General features: G+C 46.0%; 2 protein-coding genes across 4 annotated transcripts; one reads left to right on the top strand and one right to left on the bottom strand.

Moving 5' to 3' along the window:
- Positions 1-374: 374 nt before the first annotated feature.
- Positions 375-7,868, bottom strand: LOC121626866 (cysteinyl leukotriene receptor 2-like). Of its 3 annotated transcripts, none has more exons than XR_006007978.1 (7): positions 7,728-7,868; positions 6,991-7,316; positions 4,301-4,490; positions 3,241-3,408; positions 2,988-3,155; positions 1,827-2,682; positions 1,685-1,698 (listed from the first exon to the last, which is right to left on the bottom strand). XR_006007978.1 is itself a non-coding variant. In XM_041965590.1 (6 exons), the coding sequence occupies exons 2-6, from the start codon at positions 7,058-7,060 to the stop codon at positions 2,160-2,162; spliced, it is 1,119 nt and encodes a 372-aa protein (XP_041821524.1). In that variant the 5' UTR covers positions 7,061-7,316; positions 7,728-7,868; the 3' UTR covers positions 375-2,159. The 3 variants fall into 3 exon arrangements, 1 of the variants encoding a protein (XP_041821524.1); XR_006007977.1 differs by lacking the exon at positions 1,685-1,698 and adding an exon at positions 1,789-1,804 and having other exon boundaries at positions 1,871-2,682; XM_041965590.1 differs by having other exon boundaries at positions 375-2,682.
- Positions 7,869-14,225: 6,357 nt separating this feature from the next.
- LOC121627014 (alpha-tectorin-like) lies at positions 14,226-23,281 on the top strand. Its single transcript, XM_041965775.1, has 17 exons — positions 14,226-14,270; positions 14,699-14,923; positions 15,023-15,094; positions 15,667-15,775; positions 15,927-16,053; positions 16,492-16,732; positions 16,958-17,114; positions 18,300-18,390; positions 18,757-18,819; positions 19,109-19,311; positions 19,666-19,797; positions 20,175-20,362; positions 20,610-20,761; positions 20,846-21,082; positions 21,221-21,383; positions 21,661-21,753; positions 22,460-23,281. The coding sequence occupies exons 1-16, from the start codon at positions 14,226-14,228 to the stop codon at positions 21,751-21,753; spliced, it is 2,298 nt and encodes a 765-aa protein (XP_041821709.1). The 3' UTR covers positions 22,460-23,281.
- Positions 23,282-24,140: the final 859 nt, after the last annotated feature.

Raw genomic sequence — 24,140 nt, 5'->3', positions numbered from 1 at the left:
CACTAAATTTCAGATGTAAATGTTATATTTTTACTCCACTACATTTGTCTGACAGCTTCAGTTACTCTTTATGTTTCAGATTCCTTCCTGTCCGGTGAAAAGCTTGTATCTCCAGATGTGCTGATGTTGACTGTTTGTGATGAACTGAAGGAGGAAGTAAAAACTCCTCTCCTGCTTCAGCTAAATAAACTGTTTAAAACAGAGAGAGACGTAGATCGTACTGTAACCATAGTAACTCAATACACATTAGAAACAGGAAATTACACTGAACTGCCAGTGGGTGCTTACCAAGTGGAAACATCCCAGTGTGAAGATGTTTCTGGTCTACGTGACTGAAACTTATTTATGAACGAAATCAACAAACCACATCACTGTTTTACACTTTATAAAAGTCATTTACAAGCACATAAACACATAAACACAAATCTTACAAGAACTCAAACCAACAGTGAGTCTGTTAGAACAAGTTTCAGTCGTTTCCTCAAACAGCTGCTCGCTGTGGCTTCTATCAGCAAACAGGACGAACTGCTGGGGACTATTTTCAGCGGCGGATGAATCCAGCAGCAGGACGGTGTGTGAGTGTGTGTGTGTGTGTGTGTGTGTGTGTGTGTTCATGGTGATGAAGGATGATGAAGGAGGATGAAGCTCACTGATGTGTTTTAATGGAGCTCAGAGGAAGAAGATCCATCAGGCTGGGACTCACGCTGAACTGTTAAAAGATACCTGCAGATGGTGCTGCTACTCAACAGGAAATGAGAAAAATGAAGGAGATTTGACTTTGCAAACACACCTGGATCCTCAGTCACAACACCAGGATCCTCAGTCACAACACCTGGACCCTCCTCAACAACACCTGGATCCTCAGTCACAACACCTGGACCCTCAGTCACAACACCAGGATCCTCAGTCACAACACCTGGACCCTCCTCAACAACACCTGGATCCTCAGTCACAACACCTGGACCCTCAGTCACAACACCTGGATCCTCAGTCACAACACCTGGATCCTCAGTCACAACACCTGGACCCTCCTCAACAACACCTGGACCCTCAGTCACAAACACCTGGACCCCCAGTCACAACACCTGGACCCTCCTCAACAACACCTGGACCCTCAGTCACAAACACCTGGACCCTCAGTCACAACACCTGGACCCTCCTCAACAACACCTGGATCCTCAGTCACAACACCTGGACCCTCCTCAACAACACCTGGATCCTCAGTCACAACACCTGGATCCTCAGTCACAAACACCTGGACCCTCCTCAACAACACCTGGATCCTCAGTCACAACACCTGGATCCTCAGTCACACACCTGGACCCTCAGTCACAACACCTGGATCCTCAGTCACAAACACCTGGACCCTCCTCAACAACACCTGGATCCTCAGACACAACACCTGGACCCTCCTCAACAACACCTGGACCCTCAGTCACAAACACCTGGACCCTCAGTCACAACACCTGGACCCTCCTCAACAACACCTGGATCCTCAGTCACAACACCTGGACCCTCCTCAACAACACCTGGATCCTCAGTCACAACACCTGGATCCTCAGTCACAAACACCTGGACCCTCCTCAACAACACCTGGATCCTCAGTCACAACACCTGGATCCTCAGTCACACACCTGGACCCTCAGTCACAACACCTGGATCCTCAGTCACAAACACCTGGACCCTCCTCAACAACACCTGGATCCTCAGACACAACACCTGGACCCTCAGTCACAACACCTGGATCCTCAGTCACAAACACCTGGACCCTACTCAACAACACCTGGACCCTCCTCAACAACACCTGGACCCTCAGTCACAAACACCTGGACCCTCAGTCACAAACACCTGGACCCTCAGTCACAAACACCTGGACCCTCAGTCACAACACCTGGACCCTCAGTCACAAACACCTGGACCCTCAGTCACAACACCTGGACCCTCAGTCACAAACACCTGGACCCTCCTCAACAACACCTGGACCCTCAGTCACAAACACCTGGACCCTCAGTCACAACACCTGGACCCTCAGTCACAAACACCTGGACCCTCTTCAACAACACCTGGATCCTCAGTCACAAACACCTGGACCCTCTTCAACAACACCTCAGCAGGAAGGAGTTTTTTGAGGAGCCCAGCTGCAGGATCTTCCAGGTCTCTCAGGTGGTGTTCCTTCTCCTCCTCAGAGCCAGTCTTGGCCTGAAGGACCCCCCCCTGTTGGACAACAGAGAGGACTGAGCATCCCTCATGCTGTCTCTGAACGTCCTGGTGGAGTAGTAATACAGCAGCGGGTTGAGCACGCTGTTAGACGCCGCCAGACACAGCGTCACCACCACCGCCCGTTGCAGCGCCACCGTGATGTCACAGCTCCAGCCGCCGCACACAGCGTGCAGGTGCAGAGATCGAATCACATGATAGGGCAAAAAGCAGAGCAGGAAGGTTGCTGTCACCATGGTGATCAGGTGCACAGAGCGGCGTCGGTTGCGACCACGAGAGCCGCCGGTCGCACTGTCGCCTCGCAGGCCAGAGCGGGCCGTCAGGCGTCGAACGAGTCTGCTGTAGCAAATGATGATTGTGAGGAAAGGGAGGAGGAAGCCAAGAGCCAATGCCACATAGTTTAAGATCAGGACACGCCCCCAAGAGGAGGGGCTAGATGGCTCGAAGCAACGAGGAAACCCCGCCCTGAGAGAAAAGGGGAAAGAGAATACTTTGAAATTCAACATTAAAGGAAAAAAATGAAGGATAATTTATGAGCTTTAAACTTAAAAAGAGAGAATAAACAAAGTAAAACGCTAAGAATAATTCATGAAGTTCAAAAAAGTAAATGTAGTTAATAAGTTTAAAAAGATTCAAATCAAATTAAATCTGTTTTTGTGTTTTCTTTCCTTTCAAAAAGCTTTAAAGAGTTTAAAGATTAAACATTTTAAAGGTTTATTTTTTAATCTACAGTTTAATTACTAAACCTTTCTGTCTGTGGGGGGAATCACCTGTCTGTCACCCCATTGGACAGGAAGGGGGTGGAGGACACGCCCACAAACAGCCAGACTCCCAGACAGACCAATAGAGTCCGAGTGGGCGTGGCCAGAGTGCGGTGTCGAAGGGGCTGGGTCACAGCGAGCCAGCGGAGCACGCTCAGTAGAGTGAGGAAGAGGATGCTGAGAGATGAAGAGTGAGTCAGTCACTTTATCTTTTAATCAAAGTTTGTGTGTGTGTGTGTGTGTGTGTGTGTGTGTGTGTTACCTTGTGTACAGGTTGACATAGAAGCCGTAGACACACAGCCGACACAGCCAATCAGGTAAGTCCCACACCCCACCCCTGAAGTAATAAGTCAGTCGCAGCGGGAGGGTGAGGGAGAAGCCGCCGTCTGATAGGGCAAGATTCATCATGATGATGCAGGAGGCGGAGCTTCTGTGAGGGGACATGAGGAGAGTCATGTTGGTTCATTCCTCTGGGAGGGGTTAAAACTTTTCCACCTGAGGGCCACGAAAGCATGATCACAGCCAATCAGGGCTTGAATTACAGTGAACCGCTGAACCTGTCAATCATGGTGCTATCACCTGTTACCAAGCTACCTGTCCCAACGTGTTTGAAACGTGTCGCTGCATCAGAGTCAGAATCAGCAGATATTTACAAAAATCAATGAAGATGACGAGCTCAGACAGTAAATATATTGAGTCTGAGCTGTTGTCAGGTGAGTTTCTGTGGTATATTACAGGTAAAGCCTGTGCAGACCATCTCGTCTCTCTGGATGCAATAATAAATAATAAGACACTAACACTCCAGGAACCTTCAGCAGGTTATGTCTGTTTAGATAACACATCTTCATCACTTCACTAACATGTTTAATGGAGGTGTGCACTGTATGCTGCAGAAAAGTATGAAATCTGAATAAATATCGTCTCATAAAACGCAGTGAAGACGTCAGCTGGAGTGAAAGTGTCCCGTCCAGTGATCGGCGGTTGTCCTGGAAGAGGCCCCGAGTTAACCAATCATGTAAAAGAACAGGTGTGTTAATGTTTGCATTGAAGTGTGGAGGCACAACGAATAAAAAGTGTTTTATTACTGCGATCACTGACCTGCACGCAGTCTGCTGCTGTAAAGATTTACATGACAAGCTCTTAAAGCGCTCTGACCAGCTCAAACCTTTAACCTTTGGACAGCAACGTTTGGAAGTTAATGTCTTTAAATTTGACATTTTACCTTCCAGAAAAACACGAACAACAAATAAAAACTGGGAATGAGTGGAGGTCAGCGGGGCAAGCTCACGAGGGTCGACGTGTGTGTGTTTGTGTGTTCGGACCTGCGGCCGCTCTGCAGCAGAAACACCGCCAACGCGCCGACGTTGCAGAGGAACGCCACAGGAAACAGCAGCAGGTAAGTGAAGGTGTAGGCGCGGTACTTGAAGGCATCGTCGTCGTGGAAACACGCCTGCAGCTCCACCGTCGCCGTGGAATTGTTGCCGGCTGCGAGTGGAGTGGTGAGCAGTTGTTCTGTGGAAACACACGAACAGTTACCCTCTGAAAGAATAACTGATCATCATCTCGTGATTATTAGTTATTTATTTGTTTACTGCGAGGTCACAGTAACCATGACAACAGAGGTGGAGGACAGCTGACAGAGTGTAAAGAGCAGGACACAACCACAACGTGAAAATACTCCAACCACAAGTCCAATACTCAAAATACTGCTGAAGTGAAAAGTGTAGCAGTATTGTCAGCCTCATGTAGTTCAAGTAACAGCAGTAAAAGTACAGCAGTATTATCAGCTTCATGCAGTACAAACATTTTACTGCTGGAGCTGCATCGTGTGTGTGTGTGTCTGTATCTCTGTGTGTGCGTTTATCTGTATGTGTGTATCTGTGTGTTTGTGTGTGCATGTGTGTGTGTATTTGTGTGTGTGTATCTGTGTGTGTGTATCTCTGTGTGTGTGTGTGTATCTCTGTGTGTGTGTGTATCTGCGTGTGTGTGTATCTGTGTGTGTGTGTGTATCTCTGTGTGTGTGTGTATCTGCGTGTGTTTGTGTGTGTGTGTATCTGTGTGTGTGTGTATCTGTGTGTGTGTGTATCTGCGTGTGTTTGTGTGTGTGTGTGTTGATCTGTGTGTGTGTGTATCTGTGTGTGTGTGTATCTGTGTGTGTGTATCTGTGTGTGTGTGTATCTGTGTGTGTGTGTATGTGTGTGTGTGCATCTGCGTGTGTGTGTATCTGCGTGTGTTTGTGTGTGTGTGTGTATCTCTGTGTGTGTGTGTATCTGTGTGTGTTTGTGTGTGTGTGTGTGTGTGTGCTGATCTGTGTGTGTGTGATTTGAATGACTGTTAAACTGCCTGCTTCTCTCGGTGAATTATGGGATGTATGATGCTCGTATCAGATATCATGTGGTGCGCTGTTGAACAGGAGGAATGTGTCTGTTCAACCTGTTCTGTTTGAGGTCAGAACACCTGGGCGGTTTCCATGGCAACGGTGATATCCTGGCTGAAATGTTTTCACGTGAACAACCTTTAATTTACTTCCTGCTTTTAGCCGCAGAGATGCTTTGGTTAGCGAGGGTCGTTCGATTGATTCGTTTCATCCACCTGTTTTTTTTCTTCGAGTTTCAGACGACGATTATTAATCAATAGCATTTTGATTCCTTTGCTAACAACACTTCTGGCCCCCGCCCTGAGGGAAGTGGCCATCGCATGAACGTGGTCTGCTGGTCGGTGCTGCATATGATGCAACAACCTGCGACAGCTTTCCTGTCGTCTGAAAATAATGAATAAATAGAGAGAAATAATTCTCCCCCCCGGACAGAAACATGGACACCTTCCCTCCTCTCAGCCGACTGTCAGCCATGTTGATGTGGGCGTGGCCTGACCGCTGTGACCTCTGACCTCGGCTGCTTTGTGTTAGGGTGTTGCTGATGTTGGACCTCTGTGAGGCAGAGAGAGACGCTTTCATCCATCAATAACAACACGAAGACAAGCTGACAAAGACTTGATGAAGAGCTGGTGTCTTCATCAGAAGCGCTTCCTCTCTCTTTGTCGTTGTTGTGTGTGTCTTTGTGGTCGTTTAGCAACTTTTTAAAGTAAATCTGTGTCTCTTGGAAGCTGTTTAAGATAAGTGAGAGACGGTGTTACAGGCGGCAGCAGCAGAAGTAGCAACAGCAAGGTAACAGAAAGTAAAAAATACAGTTCACTATATAAATGTACATTTTATACAACAGACTATAGAAAATATATTGCTAATGGAAAATACAGAGAAATATTTTCTTTAAGTGTCTTTCTTTGTGTCTCTTTGTGGCCATGTACTTCTGATTCAACGAATCAGAAGCAGGTTTCCCTTACAGCAGGGTTAGGGTTAGCATGTAAAAGCTAAGATTTAAGGCTTTTTTAAAGCCAATTGTCATGTTTTGTCTCACACTTCCTGTTTTATTGTGAAACCCTGACTCTCCTCTCGTCTCAGACCCTTGACTTCCTGGTGTCCTTCCCGCCTGTCTGATCGTCTCCACCTGTTCCTTGTTACCTCGTGTATATATAGACTGCGTCTCCCTTTGTCCTGTGCCGGGCCGTCTCGTGCGTCTCGTGCCTCTTGTGATCGTTATCTTGAACCCTTGTCCTCGTCTTCACCCAGAGTCTGGTATTGTATTTCACCTTCTGAACCTCAGCGCCTTTTGTCAGAGCACTTTTGCCAAGTTTCTTTTGTTAGTTGCCGTTTGCCTAAGCGCCCTCTGTTTGCCTCTTTTTTGGAAGATCATGTTTGGTAATAAATCCAGCCTGTTGAGCTCGCCGTTTGTTAGATCTGTGTTCTGCCTTTGAGTCCTGAGCCCTTGATGCCCTGTGGGCAGTCACTGGAACGACTGTTGACATATCAACAAACAATCTGCACGACGGCTTTAATTCACCCAGAAACGAGAACCGAGGAACCACAAACTAATAAAAACTGAATGACACCTTTTAAGAATGAGATCTAAGAGGTTTCTGGGATGTTGTGAAAGGTTAAGAATTTCTTTCAGACCTGAACCGTTGCTGCTCTTCATCGCGCCCTCTTCGTCAGTGTCATTTGAAAGCTGTCGCTCGCCGCTCATCCCGTCACAGCTTCATCTCTCCAGCAGCAGTTTGCCTGTTTTATCGTTCAGTATTCAAATCCTGCTGCGAGGCTGCTGGTGGGCGTGAAGCCTGGCTGCAGTTCCATGGAAGCAGGCATGCACATGCCTACAGGCAGAGCGCCAAGACTCAACGCCGCTCGAAGCTAGCAGGAGCTACGACACACAAAACCTCTCCGGCTGGGTCTGACTGTTAGTAAACCAGGATGCCTTCGGGTTCACGATGACCCGTCAGTGGCTGCAGAGCAAAGCAAGAACACACAAACAAAGAAAAAAACCATCAAAGCCATTTACTTCCACACAATTACAATTTAGAAACGTCCATCGCTTCACAGTCCGACTGAAATGTAGCTTTTGCTCAGAAATCAAGACCAGATAAGAAAATTAGAGCTGTGGTCATTAACTGCTCAGTCAAAAATTAATCTGCAAATGTTTTGGTAATTGATGAAGTATTTAAGTCGACCAAACATTTGCTGTTCAACCTTCTCTAATGTGAGAATTTGTCTGGGGTGGCACCTTCACCAAACATCCCAGAATGATTTTATTGTTGTAATTGTGGCTGACACAACCCTTCACTTGGGCAACAACAGAACTTTTTGATGCTCTTTCCGGTTTACAGCTCTGGACAGTGAAGCCGGCAGACGCTCACCTGTAACCGGATTTCAGGTTTCCACCGGTGGTGAGGATGGAAAAAAGGTGTCTGCTGAGCTCTCAGTCAGCACAGGGCTGCTCGTCATCAAGGGTGAGGGTCAGGACCATCCATGGTTACAGCAAGGGTGGCGACAAGTCATCATCCAAAATCCCATCACATGTGAGGCTGTAGACACCGACTGGTCTCTCACTGAAAATACCGTACAGCAGAGAGGTTTGGAGGGGCCTGAAAACCATCCACAGCAGCAGGGGCCCTGAACCTGGAGACTGGGAACAGGCTAATGAGCCGAACCTGTGATTCAACCTGAGCCTCAGCCTGCCCTGTGGAAAACTTCCCCTGTGGTTCCAGTTCCAAAGACTGCGTCCCCAGCCTCTTCAGGTAGCCTGAACTTACTGGTTGTGTGTGGATTTATGGGGATCTGTTGGCAGAAATGTAGTATAATAATCAGAATCGTGTCTCCATTAGTGTATAAACAACAACACGTGTTCTCAGTAGTGACTCAGAGAGGGACTTTCACCATTTGCTTATTTTACATAAGGGAGGGTGAGGTGAGGGTGTTCAGGTGGTTGCAGTCTGCAAGTTCACCACTAGATGTCACCCGATCCCACAGACGGGGCCTCCACAGCTGCTGTGTGTAGGATTTGAGCAGTTCAAGTGGTTCAGTGGCCCTGATCCAGATCCTGAGTGTATCAGTCCTTCGCCGTGACGCTGAGATATGACTTGTGCTGTTGATCTTTATTATGTTACTGTTGTTCCAACCAAAAAAATAAATAAAAAGGTTTGGGGGAAAATCAAAACTATGACTTTGATTCGTTTCATTTCTTCATTTTTTCTGAAAGTTTAAGCTCCTTCTCGATGACATCATCACAGCTTCTCATATTTACTTGTCGTGACTTTTTGTGAGTCGTTGTTGTTTTGGTTCATGTTGCAGATGTAGCAGAACCTACACCAACATCAATATTAATTAAAAAAAAACCCCCACAGTGCTTTATAAGTGGTCCCATGGTGGCGCTATTGTCACCAGGCTTCAGCGTGTCGAAAACATGCTCAGGGGAAACTGTGTGATTTCTACGGCATGTGCAGCACGGTGGAGCGGGAGGAAGCGTGAGCTCATCACTCCAGTCGTGGTGATGGCGTGATTAGCGTGTGTGAGTCCCTGACCTTCAAATCGCTTCATAACGCCTCAGCCGTTGCACAGTCACTACATACATGATGTTATAGGAAGTCGCCGGGTGAGTAAGACCACTCACGTGGATGTGAAAACTCACCAGTCAACACAAGCACGAGTGTTTCTTGTGCAGTTACATTCCACCGCAGGGATCTGCTCGCGTTCGTCCATTTGGGCGGTGATCAGTTCATTGCTGTCTATTTTAATTAGCAGCTTTTTTAAACACTACATGCTCTTACTGCAGCTTCTCACGCTCCCCCAGGAACATTTTGGGCAGGTTGCAGACGATGTTTGCTCCTGGTCAGAGCGTCATCAGCTTCAGTGATGCTTCCTCAGAGGGTTGATGATGTGTTACGACACATCAAATTAGCAAACACCTCCACTTCACCTCCACACGGTGCATTCATTTCTCCTTCTAGATGTTCATTTAAACTTATTTCCACCATGTTTTGTTTTTGGAAGTCCACGTTTTACTCCATACAGTAGAAATAATTGTAAAGGGTAATTTCACTCAGATTACAGACTAACACATTTCTCATCCTTCCAGTGGTGTCTGTCTACACTTTTGATTGAGCTCTTGAGATTTCCGGTCCAAAACAAATAGAGATGATTAGACGTTGGCATGTGATGGTCACAGCATTGAAATGTGACTTGAAAACGTAAACAGCAGCATCTCTTTCTATATATAGAGACGCAGCGGTGCTTTAAACTGTACGTGACGCACTGGAAGCCAGTGCAGAGACCTGAGAACTGGTTTGATGTGTTCAGCTTTCTTTGTCTGGACCAGGCTAGTCCCATTCTGATTGACTGTTTCGGAGACACCCATGCGTCAAACACTTAATTACTGCTCATTTAAAACGTCAGCGATGTTTCCTGGGACTGGGTGTGTCGTCCTGCCGTCCCTGCTACGACTTTTACAAGTGAGTTAATTGAAGAGGCATTACAGCATCAGTTGGAGTTATCCTGTGACACTGAAGGTCCTGGGGAGGGGAGGCTTTGTGCACTCATGTGTACTCATACTGCTCCCCCCTCCAAAGCTCCTCACGAGCTGCTCAGTCGCCACACACACACTCACACACTGATGGCAGATAGCTGCCATACAGGGTGCTGGGCCTGACCATCAGGAGCAATTTGGGTTGTCCAAGTACATGAGGGGGGCAAAGTACAACCCTGCGATCAGTAGACAACCTGCTGTACCTCCTGACCCACGTGGAGCAGGAGGAGACCACCGACCCTTTTTGTCCTGAACCCTCTCAGGAAGTGTAGTCACCTCTGACATCAGCATTCGATGGGATGTAGACCTGCTTGCTCTCACTGACTGACTACAACAGAAAGTGATGGAGGGACATTGGACCTTCAAAAGGCTCTTGACACAGCTGATCACTCTATACTAGTGATGAAACTGTTGCAGGCTTTAGTCCGTGAGTCCCCCAGGGAAACGTCCTGGGGCCTACTTTTTTCCTTCTAGCTGTAAATGATTTTAAATCAGCAGGCTCATGTTATCTCTTCCTCTGTGCAGATTGTTCTGGATTATTTATGGGGCACAAAGATAAAAGTACGATTGACAAGACCTCCTGTGGGGTAAACGAAGGTCTACGTGTAGCCCACTACAGACCCTTCTCCACTCACAGTATGTTAAAGCTGCTTGGTGCTGCTGTCCAGTAAGCATGCACATTTACATGGTCGGCATGGAAGCGCTGCTGCAACACGAGGTCAACTGTCATTCAGACTAACAGGCAGACCCTTAACTGAATTATTGTTCTGTACTATTACTCTCCAACACTGATATAAAACACAAAGGTGATCTACATGAACACCTTACGCAATCCTCATTATCAATATCTGGACATTTCAAATCTCGTTTGTATCCAATGAAATAGGATGGAACAGGAAATAAACAACATTTTTTTATTACCAGTATGGTATTGTTTAAAGAAAACAGTTTTTGCATGTTTGTCAGGGAACTCCAACAGTTTAGAATCTGAATTCAGGATCGTGTTAGTGCTGAGACTGCGTAGTCCACAGCCACCTCTGATTCAGAGAGCCAGTGACTGCGCTGTTCTTACCAGCTCTGTAGTGCTTTGGGGGAATAGTACAGTAAGCATGTAAGGATGGCGTACTGTTGGGTGGTGTTGGACCAATCACTGGGGGCTGTGTGGGTCAAAAATGCCGGGGCCACGTTTTTAGACCCAGTCCAGGCCTGTGAAAACCTGCAGGTGACAAGTCATCAGTCACGACTCTGATCGAAGTACCTTTCAGACGTCTTCTAGTCGGGTCACATTCCTCAGCAGACACTTGCTGTGACTTTATTGTTCTTTACTGTAATTAATGTAATCGAACCACAATAGCCCACACTACGCCCAGACACCCAGCCTCTCCAGACCTGTCCAAGGTATGTAGGCTGAGGCAGTCACCAGCTCACATAATTACTGGCTGTTTGATTAACACTTATGCACTGCTGCACTTCTTTGTATTTTACTTGATTTTATATTTTCTGTATGCTCCGTTTTTAATTTTATTCCATTGCCGACATTCAGAGGTTTAATTTCCCATCACATGTTATATTATATTTTCATCCTTATTCTTATCTTATTTGTACTATTATTATTAAGTGCCTTTTATTCGTATACACACAGAGAAGTGCACACACACACACGCACTCACACACACACACACACACACACACACACACACACACACACGCACTCACACACACAGTCATGCTACCATCATTTTTGGGGACATTACATAGACTTACATTCATTTCCTGGAAACGTACCATAACCATTCATTACTTGCCAAAACCAAAACCTAACCCCAACCTAAACCCAGGTCAACACCCTAAAACTCAATGATTTACTTTATGCACTTTGTCCCCTGAAACACACACAGGGGAACATGCACACACATAAACTAACTTATTCAGTTACAAATCAGACGGTGGAAACAAGAACATAAACACAGGATATCAGGTTCTTCTCAGACTCGACCTGACGGAACGATCTTGCGACGATCTGCTGGCAGTGAAGAACCACTGCCGCCGAGCCTGCAGGGTTTGATCTGCAGCCACTTCAGTTTCACCCTCACATACCATCCCGGCTCTGGAGCCGTTCTGGTTCAGATTCTGTATCTGGAAATGTTGGATCAGTTCATTCCTAAGAGTTTTATCCAGCACCTATCAGGTTTTGGTAGTGGTCTTGAGAAGAGGCCATCGTCAGTGCCCGGATTAGTTTATCTGAATCTTTTTTAGTCTTGGCATGGCTGTTAGACTCGCTCTTTTCTTTCTTCTTTCTACTTCTGAGTTTTGTCTTTATTTAAATATCTGTGTGACTGAGATTGGTGACTCTCGCAGCATCGATAAAAGACACGGGGCCCCCACAGATCTGACTTGGGGACCCTGATATTAAGCAACACATAGACTTTACTGAGATTCTTTCATGTTTCTACGAATAAAAACTTCCATCATCACAATAATTTGAAAGCTGTGTAAAAAAAAAAAGGACACAGCAGAAAAAAGAAGGAGTGATCACAACAGGTATCACCACTGTTGACTCCGCCCCCACGCCACCTCCTCTACCTGCCTGGGTGTGGGCAGCAGCGAGGATGCACATAAAAAGAGAGGGAGTGAGAGAGAGAGCAGCATCCTCCACACAGAGCGAGAGACAGACAAATCAGCATCATCAGAGACCTTCATCTTCCTCATCCTCCGTCAGACCTCCAGAGGGTAAGACAACCTGCCCCCTCCTCGTCTGTCTCTTCTGTCTGTCCAAACACATAGCAGGACTTAACTGCAGTCAACAGACTAAACGAGGGCTGAGAATAACAGTTATTTTCATTATTGATCAATCTGACGGCTATTTTCGTCATTAATCGATTAACTGTTTGATCGAAAAATGGAAAATGTAAGGGCGAAAAATATGAACTGAGGTGTGAAAAACTGCAAATGTCTGACTTTTGAGTGCTTTTCCAAAGGCAGCTGGACTTGCTCGTGGTTCTGGAAGCTTTCTGCCGATCATCCAGGAGGCTTCTTTATTTCTGACTGACTGGTGGGGAGTCAAGATGACGACGGTCTGGGACTCCCCAGGAACCACAAGCAAGTCCAGTTGCCTTTGGAAAGCACTGGAATGGGAATCTTCACAGACACACTGACTGATCACTTTTTGTTTTTATGGAAGTTACAAAAGAGGGTGTTAAATACATTGAGGACATAAGTCGTCCAATTATTTTATGTTGCTGAATGTCCATTGAACAAGAAGCCTTATAAAACAAGTCATGACTAATGACTCTTACACTGTGGAAATATTTGAATTAAAGGGTTATTAAAGGTTATTTGAAGATTTAAATAAGATTCACTGTAAACTGAATGTTTTTGGGTTTTGGACGAGTCATTTAAAGACGTCACTTTGGACTCTTCTCACTGTTTTCTGACATTTTATAAACCAGACGATTAATCGAGAAAACAGTTTCTAGATTCAGTTACAAAAGTTGAGCTGCTGTTCTGAATAATATTTGTTGCAGAATGTTGACCCATCACATTCACGGGACAATCCTGGAAATCCAAAATAACGAGGGCTTTATTTCCCATTTGTTGAACTTTGAATGTGGCTGTGACTTTCTGTCCAACTGTGTGTCTTCCAGCTGTCTGCCAGCTGATTGGCCTCCTCCAACATGCTCCGCCCCCTGCTCCTCCTGTCTGCTCTCATTGGGCTGGTGGCAGGTAAGCACACACACAGAAGCAACATAATAAATTAGCAAACAGTCTGAGGACAAAGAGCAGAAAGACTTGAAGTCAGTCAGAAACTTTAAGTGCTGATAATCTGCCAAATATGGAGAGATGTTCCTGACACCTCTTTGTTTCTAAGAAGAAGTGGGACCTCATGATGTGATATGAAAAGTTTTGATTGACTGATAAACAAACTCTGTTTTATTCCTTCATGAAGTCAACATTTGAATCCTTCCCTGTTGTCCAACCAGCTCACAGACTCTAGTTCTGACGTCTCATGTGTCTCCATCGTCTTCAGGTGCTGAGGACTTTAATGGTCCGACGGTGTTGAACATCAGCTCGTGTCCCATCAAGTATTATGGAAAACAGTATGAAGAGCTCTATGTGAGTATGATGAAGCCTGATGCGTGAGAATATCTTTGTTTGTTTCCAGCTGCTGTGATTACTGACGCTGAGTGTCCAGCTGTGGTAGAGATGATGTGTGCAGACTGAGGGAGCGTCACCAGACGATCCAGGTCTGCGCAGAATCCATCACCGGCGATCGCAAGCACAATGCAGCCGCTTAGATGTCTGTCCGACTCACTCCGGTGCCGTGGGTTTTCGAATGGTCTCTCTGTCAAAGGAGGCTGAGGACGAGCTAATTCCATTGGTGTGATAAGATTTCCTTCAGTCTGGATCAGATCTAACAGGATGTGAGCGTTTCTGTGACTTCCTGTGCAGACTGCGACGGCTGTTGGAAACTGTCCGTCTTGACTGCAGCTTTTTGTCGCCTCCTGCTGCTCTCGAGCTCTTTCCAGGCGAGGGGGGGGGGGCAGCTCATGTGGAACAGGCCTCGAGTCTCAGATGAGTGTTAATCAAACGCTGATGCTCGGTGACTTTAGCTCCCTTTAGCCTCATACTGCTGCCTGTCTCTTCAGGACAGAGTCTCATTCATGTCCACCGCAGTGACACTGAGTCTCTGAACCGATGGAGCATCCTGAAGCAGAGTGATCGCTCTGACGGAAAACTCGCTCACTTCACTTTTGTACAAAAGTTATTGTTGGTGTTTTACTTGTCGTGCCTCTCTGATCTTCACAGGTGAACTTCGTGAGCGGCAAGTTAATCATCTGTTTCGACGCCTTTTACGACAGTTCTCAAACCGCGCAGGACTGCATTCTGGGGCCTCCGGTCAGCGGACAGACGGCTTCGTGGGCCACATATGGTTACAACGTCTATTATGAAAATCTTTACCGTAGCACTGCGCCATCCATTCTGAATGACCTTGAATGTGACGTAGAGATTGCTGACTACAGTGACACATCTGTGAGTGTTCAGTGTCTTTGTTCATGTTCACTCAACAGAACTTCAGTTTGAGGTGTATAAAGGATGACAGTGTCTGTATCTCCTCTGTTGACTCTTCAGAGTGCTATCAATCTAGCTAACTTTGGGACTCAAGCAGTTCTGCGTTTCTTCTTCAACAACGATGCTTCATTCGTGAGTATAATAAATATACACACATCTACGTACATATTGATAAGGCTACAGATGATTGGTAAACAGGTGAAGGCTGTGTCGTGTTGTGTGTGTGTGTGATGCCTGTTAGGATAATGAACTGAATTGCTGCTTGTGTGTAGGATTTATGGGGATCTATCGGCAGAAATGTAGTATAATATTCAGAATCGTGTCTCCATTAGTGTATAATCATGTGAAAATAACCGCACGTGTTCTCAGTAGTCCAGAACGGACAAACCAAACCAAACAGTGACTCAGAGAGGGACTTTCACCATTTGCATATTTTACATAAGGGAAGGTGAGGCGAGAGTTGTTTGCAGTCTGAAACTTCACCACTAGATGTCACTAAATCCCACACACTGGGCCTTTACAGCTGCTGCGTGTAGGATTTGGTGACTCCTAGTGGTGGTAACGAGAACATAGATGCACATGCACATAGAGCCGTTTAACAAAGACAGGACAACACGTCATGTTTAGTTTAACTAGCTGGTCTGAATGAATTCAGTCTCCTCTGCTCTGTGACAGCAGCTCCGGTTGTGTTTGTTGCTGTGTAGAGCTTTGAGGCTTTGGTCGACGGTGAGGTCGTCGACACGTTCAACTTCACAAGTGCTGGAAGTACAAAAATAGAGCAATCTGTCGACATCAGTGGCTGCAGACACTCAGGTGCGCAAATCCTCTGATCCACAAATCAACTGTCTGTAACAACTAAGATCTGATATTTTAAAACTTGTTTTTTGGTTTTTGGTTACAGTTTGTGAACTAGTCAGTGAACTATTACTCTTTAACCTGATGTTAACCTTTCTTTACCTTTCAGATGTTATGTATAAACCTGGTACAAACGCCTCTGACCCACAAACCTGCTTCAGTCTAACCTGTAATGAGACGGCAGCTCTCCGTACCACTGAGTGTGGCCCTCTGGATCGTTGTCAAGGCAACGGCGTGTAATTATATGTGCTACGTATTTTAAAGAAATAGCTGTGATAATACGAGGACTTGATGAGGACTTTTTACAGCTTTATTTATTTAGGTTTTACTGAGAGCATCGCTCTCTATACCTGGTTCACCAGTAGAAAGCTTTTAATGTGAAGCAGCAGCAGCAGGAAATGTTGGGTTTGCATCAGCAGGAAGTCAACGCAGCTCAAATGCAGCTCTGATAGGAGCAAAGAGATGAGAGAACAGTGAGGCTGATATCTGTGAGATAAAAGAAGAGCAGGAATGTAGAAGTGAACCCAAACCCCAAACCACAGGTTCAGTTTCTGAGAGCTGATCCACGCATCAGTTTAGTGTGAGACAAGGATTTGGTTTGAGGGAGGAGACTGTCACAGGTCGGCCCCGGTCTGATGGAGTTTGTTGTTTCTGTCCCTCTCCGCCTCCATCAGCTGCAAGTTTGTCTCCATCTGCACTGTGACCGGCTCCGCTGTCATTGACTTTAACGACCAACTGAAGACTGTGGAGGATCGGTGTGGGTACACCCTGCTGACAGGTTCGCCAATCGAAAACCTCACTGTGGTGGCGAACTTCCAGGAACGTCGTCGTAGAGATGTGAGCTTTTTGGACAGCGTGACACTGCGGCTGCAGGGGCAGGATCATGTTCACCTGGAACAAGGCGGGACCGTTAAGGTAAGCTACCTACAGCCATAGTCTGGTGTCAGTGTGGACTGTGATCCCAAATCCTCGTCACATCCTCTGCTGAGTCAGCTCTCATCTTTCTTCTCAGTCACATTAGAAGCAGTTGTTTGAATTCTGGTGAACTCAGTGGTTGTTGCAGTGAAAACAGTCTGTTTGTGTGTGTTTGTGATGTTTGAAGCTGTGTTTCCTCCACTTTGTCTCTCTGCTGTGATGCAGGAGGGGAACACAACGCTGACCATCAACGGCTCGACTGATCTGGGAAACGGTGTGGAGGTCTTTGTGGACCCAACTGGAGTCACAGTCACCGTGTCGCACCCCGAGTCCACCACTTCTGTCTTCTTTGACGGGAACACTGCACAGATCTTCCTTATAGGTACAGCAACATTATCCCCAGTCCCAATTGCAAGAATATGCTTATTATTGCTAATTCCAGGTGTAATGTTTAAGTATCCTGTTTGATGCAGCCAACACAGCCAAGCTTCCTCCTTGTTAATTTAAACACAAGATACTTGTGCTCAAAAAGAGGATTCATTCTCAGTGAAGAACTTTGGAGCTCTAATCTGCCTCTATACCTGCCAAAGAGCAGTGATTCCTAACACGTCTCTGGGGGTCATCAGGTGGAAACCTCCCTTCAACGGTGTTTCGCCTACTTAGTCCACTACACCTCCAGGAGGCTAGGCGGTGAACTCCGACGTCCCAGAGTCACCCCCCCCAGTGCCAGTTCACACTGCTCCTACACAATCCAAACAGCACTGCCACGTTCAACTGACCCAGGCCTGTTTAGGAGATGCTCCAGGTAGTGGCCAGTACCGATGCTAGCATTTAGCTAATGCTAATGCTAACCGCTAAGAAGAACAGAAGAAGGCAATACAGTTCTGATGCAACCATTTAGCTAATGCCAATGCTAATGCTAAATGCTAAATGCTACCTGCTAAGAGGAACAGAAGAAGACAATAAAGCCAGATTCACCCATACTGTTAATGTTAACTGCTAGATGCAAATGCTAACTGCCAAGATACTATCATACTACCACTGCTTTAGCTATTGTTAGCTGCTACAATGCTAGCACAGGCCTAGATGCCACATGTAACTGCCAATTGCTGCACTACCATCATCTACCCCTGCCTCTCACCAACTGCACCAATGAAAGCGGGGTTTGGGGATGCAAAGAAATGCAAATGTCTGACCGTGCAACAAAACCTCTACACCCCACTTCAACCGGACAGACCCTGGTCTTCCATCCCCTCTGCTCAGATTCTGTTTTTAAATTACATACTTAGTCTTCTGCCTTTCATAAGCTGCCTCCACTGAATTTTCCCAAGGGACTGTTAGCTCAATAAAATACACAGTCTTTTTACTCATGGACCATAAGACTAGAATAAATAACTATGGAAATAAAATCACGGGTCACGCGTGTTGCCAGGCACCGTGGTCAATCTGACATGGTGACCATTGTCAAAGACAAAAATGTCACAGTCTGATTCTTTAGTGAGCTGCTGTTCACGCAGTATGAATGTTGATACTGATCTGACCCACATCCTGTCCTGAACCTGTGCAGGACCTGCTGGACAAGATCCAGAACTGGGGGGATTGTGTGCCAGCTCCACGTCTGTGAGTGATGAGAGACTTCCTGAGGACAATGGCAGCAGGTGAGACCTCAATCACAACCCACTGAATGCTGTTGATCACAGGGTTCAATGTACTTTGTAGTCTCATATTGAAATTCAGTTCCTGAACACATCTTAACTTGTCTGGACTCTTAATATTTTGGTTGACTCTGCATGTTGTGATTTCTTGGTTGTCTCACAACAATGAGCATTTCCAGGACTTGACTTTGAAATGATCTGGACACCTCTTGAAAAAGAAGAAAGGTTCTTCTGCCTTTTGACTTGTGGACTGAAACAAAGACACAAAGCTAATGTGTATCTATAACACTCAGAAAGTGTGTTTGTGTTTATCTGAATAAGTCAGAGCAGGGGAACAGTCCTCACCTTGTGTTGTGTGTCGCCCTCTAGCTGTGAGGTGCAGTACAATGACACTGCTGACAGTTCCATCAACTGCACCATGATGACTGAACGGTGAGCAGAAGAAACATCTCTCTGTATTCTACTTCCATCTGTGTGCTGAATGACATGTTCCATCACATGTTGAATGTCATGTGATGTGAGGAGGGATGGGAGATAAACACACCTGAACTCATTTGGGGAACAGAGTTAATCACATTTTGTGTGAACAGAAATCTGTGTGACATGAAGCTTCAACAGCTGTCCCGTGTTTAGGTTTATTCCCAGTTATAGAACGTAACACAGCGCTGACTGGACTTCATCCTTCTGTCTCCCTTTCTGTCTCTTCACATCTGTGGAACAGCTGTAACCTCCTGTTGGAGGAGCCCTTCACCGCCTGTCACAACCACACCGACCCAGAGTCCTACGTAAACGCCTGCATCGACACTTTGTGCAAATACCCTGCGGTGGACGGTCTGAACTGTCAGTTCCTGGAGGCCTACGCCAGCGACTGCAGGCTGCGCAGCAACGACACACTGGACAGCTGGAGGTCAACGGCCGGCTGCTGTAAGACTTCTCTCACTTCAGTTCAATTGAGTGAAGCTTTATCAACGAGTCGCTTTGAATGACAGAATTCACATTTAAACAAATGGGAACTTGTTCTACTTTCATTCAAACTGAAACTCTGAAAGACAACAAATGTCTGACAGGAAAAAGTCTTTCTCTGTCATCTTTTGAGTGAAACTTTCAGTTTTCACAGCAGTTTGTGGAGAATTGATTGCTCTCACCTCACAGAATTGATCAGTCATCTGCATTAAAAACAGCCAGTGTCTGTACTGAACACTGTTTCTTTAGTGCCATTTTATTATTTCACTTTGTACCATTATAGTTTACATGTGTGTCTCTCTGTGTCTCTCTCAGCCCCCCCTCAGCCCTTCTGTCAGGGAAGGATCTGCAGCGATCATGAGTTCTGTGCTGAGACCATCAGTGGTGGAATCGGCTGCTTCTGTCGGGCCATTTTTGCCTTCCCGTACAGATCGAATGACACCGTGGGTACGTCAGCTGTGACACAACAACACGACTGACTTGTGCAGAGTCCTGATCCTCAGAGGCTGCAGGGTTTTCTCACAGGGAGAGTTGTTTCACACAGATTGTGGAGCTGCTGATAACTGACCTTCAGCACTCAGTTTGACTGAATGTTTGTCATCAGGAGCACAGACGAACCAAACGACCATAAAAACTGGTCGTTTGGTTCCCTCCTTTATTTCTGCCTGTAGAGCAGCTCTGAATGAAAGAAAAGACAAATGTCAGCAAAGCAGGACTGAATGGTTTGACTTGTTGTGTCCCACATGGTGTAAATGTCTGTTCAGTCTGTCCTCTCTCTCATGGTCATGTTCCTGTTTCCCTCGTCTGTCCTGCTGGACGTTCAGGTGACCCGACGGTCTGCGAGGAGAACTCAGCCTCAGTTACTGTGGTCGGGTGTCTCCTGGAGGAGAAAGGCATCGACTATACGATGTTACACCTCAATGACCCCACCTGCACGGGTCAGATAGATGAGCTGGACCACATGGTGACCTTCAGCTTCAACAGCAGCAACACCTGTGGGACGGAGGTCATGGTGGGTTCTCCACCACATCTTTACTCTCAACAAGCAGCCAAATCTCTTCCAGCACTCTGCTGAGCTTCTCCTGCTCTCCTCTGGTTTGGGATCTTTCTGTGGTTTGGTTTCAGCTGTGACCTCCTTGGTTTCTAGAGATGTTGGTCATCTATGAAGCTGATTCTCACCAGTCAACACCTAACAAATGTCACACTGCACAGCTGAATGTAAAGAGTTGTGATGAATTTGAATCTCTGTGACCCTGCAGGCCAACAACAGCCAACTGATCTACATGAACAGCATCGTAGGCAACAACAGCGTCTCTGACAACATCACTCGCCAGGACCAAGTCTACATCGACTTCTCCTGCGTCTTCACTCAGCCAGATGTCAACACTGTGACCTTCAGAATCAAAGACAGGTGAGTGGAGGCTGTTAACTTTGTGTTGTGAAGCTTGTTGTGAAGAGGTTTGTGAGTATAAGACAGCTGAACTGTTCTCTGCAGCTCTGTGATCCAGGAGTTCGCATCTGGAACTTGGAATTACACTCTGACCATGAAGGCCTACACCGATGCCGGCCACACACAAGCTGTGGAATCAATCACCGAAGTCCAGCTGAACCAACAGATCTGGGTGGTGCTGGAGACTGGCGGGTTGGATGGCAGTTTGGTCGCTGTGGTGACCGACTCCTGCTGGGCAACCGACCAGGCTGAGAGTCTGAGATACAACCTGATTGTAGACGGGTGAGACTCACAGAGGCGGTCGCTGCTCGCTGCTGTTCCAAATGAATCAGAAGCAGGGACTCGTTCATAAATGTGCTTTTTGATTCCTGAAAACAAAGTGTGCTCTGATGTGATGTGTGTTTTCCTGTTTGTCAACAGCTGTGCGAACCCCGATGATCAGACGGTGAATGTGGTGGGAAACGGAGTGGGAACGTCCAACTACTTCTCCTTCCACATGTTCCAGTTCTCTCGGAGCGCTGGTGACATCCACTTGCACTGCAAACTGAACCTGTGTGCCAACCTGAACCAGACCTGCACCCCGGTACGCCTCCCAAAAACACCACACACACACTCATGAAACCAGCAGCTCGTCACTGCAAAACTGTTAGAACAGGGCGTCTGCCGGCCTCGTGGTTAACACACGTACGTACATGTACCGTAACACACAGTGTTCCCGGGTCGATTCCAGCTCAGGACATTTGTTCCACGTTGTTCCCCTTCTCTCATTCCACATTTCCTGTCACCTCTAGATCATCCTCTTTAGAAGAAATGCATAAAATGCCTTGCTTGCTTCATCTCTCTCTGTCTTTAACCTCCAGAACTGTAACGGAGCTTCTCGGAGACGCAGATCTGCCACGCTGGAGTATGAAGACGAAGCCCCGGCCTTCATCTCCATGACCTGGACTCATTAGGTAAGACACAACTCTGCTGCTGACTGGTGACATCAGAGCAGCTGACCAGTGAGGTGAGAGCAGAGTCCTGCTGACCAGTGAAGGTGTGGTGGACCAAAACACATCAAGTCCAGCTACAAGATCTCCTCTTTGTGTTGATGCAGAGGTGATGTGAGGTGAACTCTCACGTTTGAATGTGTTTGAACAAGCAGGATAAAAGCTGCTTTAGTCGTGTTGACCTCTGAAATTAAGTCAGACAGGACCACCATCATCATCATCATCATCAGTGGCTACCGCTGCGGTTTGAGAGTACAGTAATAAGCAAGAAGAGCCTCATTGTGGCTTCAGTCAGAGACAGAACTAGATGCTGCATCTCTATCTACTAAACCAACAATCAGACGAGCAAACAGAGTTCAACTGTTTCCTCTTTACCAAGAGTCTGTGGCAGGTCAGCAGTGGGCAGGTGGCGCTCTCTAGTGGTGGACAACGTTGTGAACATGTACATCTGTTATTCAGTGATGCTCATGCTCTCAGATCAGTTGGAGAAGTATTACAGACACAGTAAGACGGACGAACCATGACAAGAGTGGTATTTAAAGATCTGGTGTTGGAGTAAGATGTGAGTCTGACAGGGAGGACCGGGGGGGGGTCAAACATGGAGACTTCAGTCATGATGCAGGTTTGGAGAAAAGACATCAGTCACAGTTTGGTCTGCTTGTCTTCTCAGGTGGTTTCCACGGTGACTCGGACTGACCGTCAGGCTGTCCACCTTCACAATGATTCCTGACTGTTGCTTGGTCCTGATCCAGATCCCGAGTGTGTCAGTCCTTGGCCTTTGGAACAACATCTCCTGAAAGGACTAGCTCAGTCCTCACAGCAGATTTTCTGCAACTGGAACACATTCTTTTGATTTCACCTTTTTCCACTGAAATATGAAACAGTATAAAAACTATATGGTGAAGGGACGTGTGTGAAGAAGCTTGGCTTTAATTCTAATCATGTTATTCGTTCTATGGTATATCTACTCTCCCACTAATAACAATAATCACATGTTATTAAGGATTACTAATGATGATTAATGATTGCTGTCTGCATAGCGCAGTGGGTGAGAGGAATAAAATGAGGGTTTTGAAGCAGTTCACTGAGCTGTGGAGAACAGGTTCCATCTTGGAGACACTTGTTAGAAAAGAGGCAGCCACGAGGACGCCATAGCAGAACTTTAAAATCCTTCACATTGACTTGTTTGTTCTTTTTTGGAGACAGCCGTTTCTGTCAGCTTGTGCCTGTAACATGACTTCAGTTTTGCCACAATAAGGTCTAGAAGTCCACTGTGAGGAAAACAGTGAATTCAGTGCAAACGCAGCATCAACACGTTGATTTACAGATTCCAGGTCAGTCGGAGCTGATCTGTGTAGCCTCACTGTACCGATAATCTAAAGACAAGACCGGATCCTGCTGTCAGGCTCAAAGACAAAAACACATCGACTAAATAAAACTCTGACAGACGGACTCTTTGAAATAAATATCAACTGAGTCCAAAACTGCTGCTTCCATGACGCTGAGATATGACTTGTGCTGTTGATCTTTATTATGTTACTGTTGTTCCAACCAAAAAAATAAATAAAAAGGTTTGTGGGAAAATCAAAACTATGACTTTGATTCGTTTCATTTCTTCATTTTATCTGAAAGTTTAAGCTCCTTCTCGATGACATCATCACAGCTTCTCATATTTACTTGTAGTGACTTTTTATGAGTCGTTGTTGTTTTGGTTCATGTTGCAGATGTAGCTGAACCTACACCAACATTAATATTAATTAAAACTGGGACGTGCATGTCCTGAACAAAATTAATGGAATTGCTGACGACTGCTCAAACCTTTGCAACAACCTTAAAAAAAAAAAAAAAAAAAAAAAAAAAAATAATGCCAGTGGTGAATGACTGGCCACATGGTGGCACTATTGGTACGATGCTTCAGTGTATTGAGAACATGCTCAGGGGGGACCTGGGTACAAAGTATGGTTCCTATATAATGTACAGCATTTGAGAAAATGATGCTTTTATGTGCACTGTGGGAGTAAAATCATTAGTTATCATTGAACTGAGGTTTGTATCTCCTCTTCTTGTTTTTCTGTCTCACCGGGACCTGGAAAAGGAGCCCCCACTGACTGAAGCAAGATGACCAACAGATCTCTGTGAAGGATAAATACAGGTCAAGTCTTGGAAAATTAAATTAATGTTAATGTTGATATGGTCATCGAACAGGTATGTGAAAATGAAAATGCAAATTGGATTCTTCCATTTTCACTTTAATTCTTGTGTCTACATGTATGATTTCCAAATAACACATGCATATGTGGAAAATTACTATTCTGTGATGGATTTCCATTTTAATTTTTAAGTTTGCATTT

The sequence above is a fragment of the Chelmon rostratus genome, chromosome 23 (assembly GCF_017976325.1).
Source record: "Chelmon rostratus isolate fCheRos1 chromosome 23, fCheRos1.pri, whole genome shotgun sequence".
Taxonomy (NCBI): Eukaryota; Metazoa; Chordata; class Actinopteri; order Chaetodontiformes; family Chaetodontidae; genus Chelmon; species Chelmon rostratus.
Note: the sequence above shows the minus strand (reverse complement) of the source record. Positions and strands in the feature narration are given on the sequence as shown.